The sequence below is a fragment of the Trachinotus anak genome, unplaced genomic scaffold (assembly GCF_046630095.1).
Source record: "Trachinotus anak isolate AG129_WGS33_773 ecotype Australia unplaced genomic scaffold, CSIRO_AGI_Tana_v1 ptg000004l, whole genome shotgun sequence".
Taxonomy (NCBI): Eukaryota; Metazoa; Chordata; class Actinopteri; order Carangiformes; family Carangidae; genus Trachinotus; species Trachinotus anak.
In genome coordinates this window covers 13,065,799-13,075,904 of record NW_027273855.1, presented here as the reverse complement: position 1 = coordinate 13,075,904, position 10,106 = coordinate 13,065,799, and the positions used below count along the sequence as shown (strand labels likewise).

Below are 10,106 nucleotides of genomic sequence, written 5' to 3'. Positions count from 1 at the left end.
GAAATGTGCAGCCCAATCAGCCCATGTCTCACTCCCAGGTGTATAATTGTAGCTATAGCGGTGCGTTACCGCTGTGCATAGACCTCCCACAGTGCTTGCTGCTAAGAAATGATGCTTGGAGAATGATGGATCCCATGTAGCATGGACCACATAGCTGCAGTTTCCATAGCTGCATGAGTATTTACTCTGTGTGTAACATATGTGGCATAATATTATGTCACAAACTGAAGCAGCTCTGTATATTTGTGCAGAAATAGAGTTTATTTTCCATTTCCACGTGAGAGGAGGTTGCCTATTTGCCACTGATGACTGTGTGAATGGTTTCAGGGGACATGGTGGAGTGAGTGAGAATGCTTTCTTAAAGAGCGTTTTGCAAGAGAGAAACAATCACTCTGCCCAGTGATCCTCTCCTTGGAGATTTCCCGGTAGTTGGTTGTGTTGACTGATGGGGTTGGAACTCCCTACAATCTCTCTCTCTCTCTCTCTCTCTCTCTGTCTCTCACACACACACACACACACACACACACACACACACACCCATGTATGGCTGTCCACAGAATTGCCACAGCAGTGTACCTTTGAATTATTTGTTTGTCAGGTTGAATTCCTCAACAGTTGATCAGGTTCCTCAATCAGGAAAATGATAAATGGGAAATGGAGCTCCCCTGGGAGATCACAGCCTCCCATACAGTCTCCCAGTGATGAATATACAGTAGATGTGGGGGGAAAAAAAACAAACGTCACTTTTTATTGGCCAGAAAAAAAAAAAAACAGAGGAAGGAGGCTGTGACTGAAGCTGTAGGAGTTTGAGGAGCTGTCCAGATGCTGAAAGAGCATCAAGCAGCCTTTCAATTAGTAATAAGAGCTGGTGGCTCTGGAAGAACTGATGTAATTTTAACACTAGGTAAAAATAAACTATTCATCCGTTGCTTGCGACCTAAAGGTTCAGCTTGAACATTTTATTTTGACGTTAATTTGAGGCGGTGGTTTCTCAAACCAAAACGGCAAGAAAAGAAAACTGGACTCTTAATAGCTCGTTCAATTCTGTCAGAAATAGTTCACCAGTGTTCATCTGTCATCTAAATAAAAGAAGGGGGAAATTACGAACTAAGGACATATTCACGACCCTAGGTGCTTATTTATTTTTTGTTAGAGGCTGTTTAAACCCATTTGGACCAAAATAACGATCCCTCCGGCCATTTATCAATAGCTTGAATCTGCAACGAATGTCAGTCGCAGCCCAGCATGTAGGAGAATGCAGACAGGGGGGTGGAGTTCACAGCTTTTACTTTTCAAACGCTCCTCTGCCAGAAGAGCTCATTCTTCTTTGCCTGGCAAACAGCGCAGTTGGCGTTGATGCGTCCTGGCATGTGATCCCACTTTAGTCAAATCAATCTCCTCGCCGCTGCAGTCTCCCATTAAACTTTCCATGCTGTGGCCCGTCCAATGGACAGCACCTAGGAGGTTTGCCTGGACCTTACCCGCTCCTGCTCGTCCGTCCGCTGCGCCCCGGCTCTCCACCGTCGGCTCTCCGGGTTTAGAGGGACTCACGCAGGCCGGGGAGTTGGCCTGGGTCTCCCGCCGCACACATGGAGGGAGACGTTATGGACAAAGTGGAGGCCACGGCGACGGTCTGTGACTTCGACCCCATCAGTGGGAGCATCCCGGCCACGAAAGTGGAGATCACCGTGTCCTGCAGGTGAGTCCACCCCGGGGCTGCCGTTTCTGTTTCTGCGTCAGGGGTTTGGGCAGCTCGGCGCGCTTTGGGCGCGTTTTGCCGTGAGAAGACTGGACATTGCAATGAGCAGGCAAACGTGTGGGGGTAATGAACTATTTTAGTTCTAAAAAAAAAAAAAACAACCTGGCGTTGTTATGTGTCATTTCCTAATGAAAAAAAACTATTATTTTGCAGAAATAAAACTTTATGAAAGATTAAATGACAACGCTGTGTAGGTAAAATCCTCGCAGAGATCCTGTCTTTGCTGTAAAGACGCGCAGACATACAGCACCTCGTTGTATTGTTTTGAAATTTTAGAGACCTTTATCATTTTATTATAAATTCACACAGCACTAATTACCGTCGCTGCAATGCACAGAATTCCACAGCCAGTCAACACGCTGCAAGTCTAACCACGCCGAAACTTTTACGCGTTTCTGTGTGTCCTGTCTATGGCGAGGACTGGTGCCGTGGCGTCCATTAAACCGACCATTGTCTCCGGCAGAGTCTCGTGAGTCCGTGGGTTCGTTCGTGCGTTTTGCGCGCGCAACGTCGCGTGCCACGGGAGATATCGACCGTCGTGGATTTCGCTGTTTTTTTTTTTTCTTTTTTTTTTTTTTCCTGCGACGTGCCATGCGTGAAGCTTTGCAACCGCTTGACAGGCTCCGGAACCGACACTAGTTTCGTTGCAGCAACGTGTGAGGACCATAATTAGCTCTAACCCCCCCCGTCACTGACGTCTCACTGAATCCCTCTGCCCCCTAAACCAGCAAATACCACGGAGATGGGAAGTGCTGGATATGGGTGGGGCAGCGCCGGTTGCAGGTAGAGTCACTGAATACAGTATCCTGCTGCAACATACAGCCAACAAGTACAGCTGGTGCAGTTTTAATGACCGTTTCACATGGAAATTGATGTTAATTTGGGTTTCCATGGCCTCCCCAGTTCTGTGTCATTTTATCCTAATGCACAGTGTTTAGCTCCTTGTACCTCCTGGCCACATCCGTGTTATATGTATGTAAATGATATGTTCCCATGTGAACTGATTTCAGAAATTAATGTACATAGAGCCACAGGCCGAGAGATTAAGCAGCCAAACACCCTGCTGCTTTTTTTTTTTTCTCATCTGCAATTGTCTTGAAACCTCACTCAGTCATTTGGGGGGGGGGGGGGGGGGGGATCTGGTTGATTGTTTATCTTGTCGAAAACACTGCTTCATCATTAACTTTGAAATTGTGACGTTTTTTAACAAACCCAGTATTGCTGTTCCCATGCAGGCGACCTTAGAGCCCATTCTGGATGTTAATTAGTCATATTTAGAATCAAGCCTGTTAACCTTTATAGAGTGGACAGGTTGAGATGGATGGTGCAGCAGTGGGGGGTGGGGGCTTTTTAAAGAAAGCGAACAGCGTTAACCTCTACATTGGCCTACTGTATGATCCTATGTAAAACTGAGGTAAGTGTGGATATGTCTGGAAAGTTTGTCTATCCAGGTTGTGTGTTTTTCTATTGTGGGGTGTTGGTTGTGAGTCGCAGCTGGACTCATGTTATTTCCCTCCTGGTGAACAGGAGGGTGTTTTTTTTCCCCTCAGACCTTCATACTTTAAGCTGGGATCTGTGTTGATGCCCCCAGGCTCTGTCGATCTGCAGCTCCCCTGTTTGTCATTAATGTCTCTCCAAACAAAGACTTGCTCGAGGACGCAGTTTGATACAGAATAAAAATTCATCCCTTCTTTCACTGGGCTTGAAACATTGCCTGTTTTCGATGACTTCGGGTTCCGTCTGTTCTTCTTTGACTTGTGGAGATTGCTACGGTAGCTCATGTTCAACCTCTGAGGACTGCTTCAAAGATGAAGCACTGGACAGTTCAACACCTATGAGAAACACTGCCATGCGCGCAGCCATTCCTCCCACTTATCAGCATGTGTGTATTTGTTCCGTCCAATAGAAGCAAGTAGAAACAATGGGTGTCATGTGGGTGAGAGGCACAGGCTCCACCACTCTGTGTAATTGATTTAGTAAGCCTGAAAGCTCGGAGAATGCAGCGCACATGGAACTGAATTGCGGTGTGCAGCCCTACAGGCATTCTCATAACCCCCTGCCAATATTGCAGCAAGCCCTCTGACAAACTGTAGGGACTGAAGCAGACAACCTCTTATCAAAACAAGTGCATACCGCTGTGATAGCACATTGTTCCCCATCTATGGCTCTGATTGGTTTTGCTCACAGGTCACCCAGTGAGCCGAGCCCACAGCATCTGCTTCTTGGCTGCGAAGGCTACACTCAGCGATAAGACAGCTCTTCAAACTCAAGTGGCCTCTGCTCCTATATCTGCTGTACCAAACGCATGACAGTGAATGCAGTTCAGTGGGTTATGGCCAGTGGCCCCCCTGGTGCTTTTATAGGTGCGATCCACCTCTTATGTGGCAGCAATGAGTGTGTTCATTAGTTAACATTTGAGTAGCTCTGATGAATATTTCATTAGTTGTCTATGCGGTTTGGTACATCATGCTTTAATTATGAGCAAAGTAGTAAATGTGAATCCTGGTGGATTGTACAATGTGCCCTTTCTATATCTCAGCTAACCAGTTCGTCTCAGAGTTCCCATGTACAATGACTTGAGGGACACTGGAGCTTCAGCTCTGTGGTTCCACTTTGAAGCACACTCTTAGTAATGAATGCTGGAAAAGAAATGTGCCCACAGAAACCACAAAGCCCTCAAAAGCTTGACACATGGATTTTCATTTAATGAATAGATTTTTTTTTTTCTGCTTGTCTTTGGTTTATCACTGTACAGATCCATGTGCAGGATGTCAGTAATGCTTTGTAAATGCACTGTTTACTGTAGGTGCCTGTGTGACCAGAATGAGGGAGGAGAATTGTGACGCTAAGCTTGACAACCCTGACAAAGGTTTACAACCCTTATCAGAAAACAGCGAGGGGAAAAAGAATTTCTTGCTCTTGAAAGATTACTTGTTGACGTCTCATATTTTAGATAGGTATCATCCACAGAAGGGTGAGGGGAAAGAAAAGAGCAGCTTGATTTGATGAAAAGCTCAGATATGAACATTGTATCACTGTAAGTACATGATATACATTTTAGTCCAAGAAAACCACCCTGGCACAAGGATGTAGCTTGAATTTTTATTTTTCTCCCATTTGACAACAGATCAACAGAAGGCATATAAAAGAATGTATTGGTCCTTTGCAATGTGTCAAAACACACCACACATATGCTGTTAAAAGTGAAATCAGCAGACAAAGCCACCCTCCCTTCCCTTTGCACAGCCTCCTACCTGACAGCTTGAACATCAAATATTGAACAACTTTTATAAGCCCCCATTGCCCATTTCATCAGGACGACGCCTGTGCCTCTTGTCCATCCCCTCCTCGTCTCTGCTGTTGCTTCAGAGCTTGCTGTAACCATTCATTTGCTGTGATATATTGGTTAGAGTAGCACTGCATCCAATCAATGCATTCCATCGGGAGGGGGGGGGGGATTAACCCAGCAAGGCCCCTCTGCTCCCAAGGGATTCATTACCTGGTGAAACACACAAGGGGTCACATGACTGCCAGCATCCTGTGACAAATGCTCACAGGAGAGGATCCCTGGTGCACAAGGTCAGTGATTGTTGTTCCCTGAGGTCAATCTTAAAACTTGTTTCCTGATGTGAACTGTTCCTGAGGCAATCCTTGCAGCAGAGGGGGAGGTGTAATGACATCATCAGGATGATTAGGATGTGTGGCATTGCTGCTCGATCTGTCAAAAACAATTGCTTGAACAGAGCAATTGGGATTCAAGCTGTGTACCCAACTTATTCTTTATTCGAGTGCATTGTTATGGCCTGTAACTCCACTGCAGTTGTTGTGTTAATAGCTGTTGTGGCTGTTGATCACATCGAGTCTTGGTTACCCATTCAATCAAACCCTGTGACCTGGTTTTTCTGGTTGAAACATCCTTTTGTTTTGCTCTGGCAGACAGCAAAGTTTGAATTGAACTACTTTGCATTGTGCAAGAGCATAAAATATTAACAAAAAGTCTCTCTGAGTAGGAGAGAAATTTCAATTTGCAGTGTTTTTACTGTGCCGTTCTTTTCATATCATGTTCTGGGTTAAGACTGACCTGAGGCGAGCTCGCAGCTTTTATCTTGTGGGATAACTAGTGTCTGTGAGTGATGCGTCGCATCTGTGTCGGGGATCGAGGCTGAGAGACATGAGGGTGCCAAGGGGCGACGGTATTTTTTTTTTTCTTCCAATTTTGGGGATGTTAACATTGCAGCAGGCGAGTCTCACAAGCCAATGAAGCGGATGATTATGCATGAACCCCTGACACAGTGAAAATGAGTTTGGATCCCAGACACTTGGCTTGTGGTGGTGTCAGTGTTATTAATATATTCTCATTTGGGATGTATGACAGCAGAGGGGGATCCCATGGAAACACAGTTGTGGTGCCATGACAGTGGTTTATAACACTCTGCATGTTGCCCGTGTCATCTAAAAGTGTTGATTGGAATGACAGGAAAAGTCAAGAGTGTGGTGTAGCAAAAAGAAATCAAAGCTGTCCCTCTTGGCTCAGAGGTATCTAGCTGCTTTTGTCACTATTTTCAAAGAACCTTAAGGGTCAGCAGAGTATGTTAGTGGATTTCTGCGTCGGGGATATTTGACCCGAAGATCACAGCTTGTCTAGGAAATGTGAGAGCTGGTGGCAGATTTGTTCAAAGTGTGACAGGGTTCTCAGTGAAAATTTCACCACATTATGTTGCATATGCTGAAGGTCTCTGACTTGTTGACAGCCTTAGCTGAAGGGCTCAACATGCTACTCATTGTCAGATTGTCATTTCTGTAGACGTATCTGAGTTAAGAATTTTTCTGTTAGATACATTAGCATTGTCATGTAGATTGTAGCTAAAAGGCACATTTTTGCGTGTGCGGGTGAGGATGTGTATGTGCCTTTGCCACAAAGCAGTGTATAGAGCTGAAACATCACACTTGATAAGTAAAATACAATTAATCTTCACTCTGGGGAAATGGCTTATCAGTCAAAATATGTGTATTGTACAAGATAAACTTAACCACAAGCTACAAAACTGAGAAATGATTAGTGGCTTATGTAGAAGCTGTGAGTTAGTCTAATTTCAAGTTTGTTTAAAGGTTCTGCAATTTTCATTGCCAATAGATGTCACACTAGACCGACAGCATCTCAGACCAAAACAAATGCTCCTTCAGCCACAGCTCTGGCCTTTGTTTGGCCACAACCAATCCAGCCACTATCGTTAGCCCATGCAAGCATTGCCATAATATGCTCCATGGCAAGGCTGACAGTTAGCCAGCTAGTGATAGCAACATTTGCCGAAAACGTTTATGATATTGAGAACAGCAAGTTAGCTAATGTTATCATGCCTACTGTGGCCGGTCACTAATGATGACCGACATGTAACAATATGTACCCATCAAGTTACAAAAACAGTTCTGAGTCATGCTGGAGCCCTTTAGCAACTCGTAGAGCTCTCAATCTCAGTAAAGCCAGGCCAGTATTGGCTCCATGGTTGGACTTGGAAAGATATTCAACCTTGGACAATCTGCTTGGACCGTGGTCACATGATTGACATTAAGGGGGCTGGTAAAAACTTAAAAAACTTTATGGATGTTTTGACGGGCCACCAGCTGACGGGGATTTGAGCCAGTGGTCCCCATGACCAGTCTGCCTGTGCATTGGTCTTCTCTCTCTTTTTCTGAGGCCTTTTTAGATGAAAGTGTGGTTTCTTCAGTGGAGGAAATTCTGGAAAGTCGCTGTCACATGAATGCTGCATACTGCACTGTGCCATGTTGTGGGTGGGGGGTCCCTGTGTCATTATGAAAATGGGGAGGGGCAACGGTTTAAAAGAATGGACTTGCATGCACTAACATGCACACATACTGTGAATGAAACTTTAAGAAAATTTCCATTTTTTTCATGAATACCACATTGACTAAAAACGAAAGAAAAAGCTGGAGAGCATCTTTGATTTATACACATAATACACATTTTTAAAATTCCCATCCACTGAACAAAGCTGCTCTTTGGAGTCAAGGACCATAACAACGCAAAAAAGAGACTCTGAGAGACTCTGAGTCACGATGAAAAGCCTTTAATATATAATATAATACATGGCTGACACCACTGCGTTTCTGCGTCTGAGTGACGATATAAAATACAAACACTTCAGTAACACAAGGCATAACACAAATGCATTACATGTGTGCATAAACGATGAGAGGAAGACTGAGCTATAGAAATGACACAGGAGATTTCCCATCCACCATTTTATTTGAATTCTGAGTAGGTAAAAAGTAGTGTCCATGGTGTTTGCACTACTTTGTGGTAACAATCTCATCATGCAATATGCTGCATTTTACAGAACTGAAAAATGACTCTTGTGCTACTCTGCACCATCCAGTGATGACGCTAAATGATGGTTAGTTGGTGTCAGAAATTTGAATTTACTGCTCACTATAGAGTTAACTACTGAGTGTCGAGAATATAAGGAGCAAAGAATCAGCGAACAAGGGGGACACAGTTATTCCTGAGTGCTACAAACATTCCACCTGTCAGTGACGTCAGCGTTAACACACCTCGTGGTAACGCTGACGTCACTAACTGCTCTGATAGTTCTCGGTTAGCTCATAGATTGTATATAAAAATGGATGTAGACTCTGGGTCTAAAAAGTGAAGCTAATGTGGAAGTGCCTTAAACCTTTCCCGAGTTATTTTATGGTCTCCATCCCAAGTTTCAACTCTTCTTAAATACAAAAACATGAGGAGAGGAATAGAGATGATAAAGCAGGGTGTGCATTAGCACGTGGATACCTTGTGATTGACAGACTGTACCACACATGGCGACCTGCCTGACAATCACGATAAAGTACAGAGCATATCCACCCCTCACTTCTCTTAACCTCCACTTTCCTGGCCAAATATGGTTTCTTCTGGTTGCAAGAAATGAAGATGGCAATGGCCAAATTGCAAACTCGAGGCTTCAAAATGGCAGTCACGGTGGGTTGCCACTTGGGTTAGCTAGACCCATTGATGTGCAGAGAGGTGAAGTCATGGTATCACATAACTTAATACTAACTATCATGTAGCATTTTTTTTCTGCGTTTGTCTGCGTAAAAAAAACGAAGCATCTTCCTCAAGAATTCCCTACACATTGTAAGACAAATTTAAAAAAAAAAAAAATCATTATGTAGTTTCATCATATCCATAAAACTTACCAACTCTCTCCTAGTCATTCTTTAAGCCTTCCAGCTGTAATCTCTGCTGTCTAAAAACTCTTCTAGTGTTCTGTCATCTTGCTGTTATAACATCTGCAGTCTGAACTTGCTGCAGTCCCTGGCCTTACTTCTTCTGTTGAGCTGTGATGTCCAGCCTGCAAATATCTTGGGCTTATGGTGTTTTTTTTAAGGCTGCTAAAAACGGAAATATTTACTAAACAACAATATTAGATCGTTTAAAAAAAAAACCCTGCCATCCTGGAACGCAACCCAGAGGTTCTGGTTTCACTTTGGCCCTCTGTTAAGAGAACTGAGCATGGCACCACTGTTAAACTTTGCTGCCAATTTACCCCAGTTTTCGCTTGTGGTATTGCCACAAAAAAAACCCTGCAGCCTGGAAAGCATTTTCCCCATAGACCACACATTATAAAAGAGACATCTGTTAAACTATTGACAGGACAGCTCCACCTGCAAACAAGTTCGGTTATTACTCTTTCTCCTCTGAATTTTTAATCCATGGAGGTTATATACTTGTAAAAGTTTCCCAGAACATTGAAAAGTAAGTTTTATTTTCACAATGTAATCGTATAAAGTCTATGAGATGAGTGGGAACACGTGGGTGGGGCCAGTGGGGGGAAAACACTAATGCGCATGTGCAGTGGGCTGCACAACATGGACACAAACTTGGAAGCTAGAAACATTTTTTTGGTTCATGCCAGATGAACGGTTTTCATTTAAATGAGCGGGCACCATCGGAGGAAAGAAATATTAGCCAAGTTAGTAATGTAAATAAACAGAATTGGTTCTGAACCACAGTGTGGTCTTAAAGCTCCTGAAAACTTGTAAAACTTGGAATTGAATCTCAAATATTAGTCCCTAACATTGATATTCATGAGTAAATAAAGATTAAAAAATATCTTTAGGTATTACTCACAAAGAGTTTAATATTCAAAAACGTATTTGGTTCAATTGACAGTGACAGTAACAACCCACCAAATGTAATCAGATTCTGGTTGAAATGTTGCTAAATCCTGATTGGTGCCACAAAATATGACCCTTTCCCAACTGAGCCCCACCCACTTCAAACTAATAAAAAGAGCACAGAGCAAAAGAAGAAATATGCAAATCTTTTACGTAT

General features: G+C 43.6%; 1 protein-coding gene across 2 annotated transcripts in view; it reads left to right on the top strand.

Moving 5' to 3' along the window:
* The first annotated feature begins 1,252 nt into the window (after positions 1-1,252).
* The window catches only part of cpne5a (copine Va), a 73,789-nt gene continuing 64,935 nt past the window's right edge, over positions 1,253-10,106 (top strand). For both annotated transcript variants that reach the window (XM_071476056.1, XM_071476055.1), the window contains exon 1: positions 1,253-1,699. In XM_071476056.1, coding sequence (XP_071332157.1) covers positions 1,590-1,699 — 110 coding nt within the window. In that variant the 5' untranslated portion in view covers positions 1,253-1,589. The remainder of the gene's footprint in view (positions 1,700-10,106) is intronic.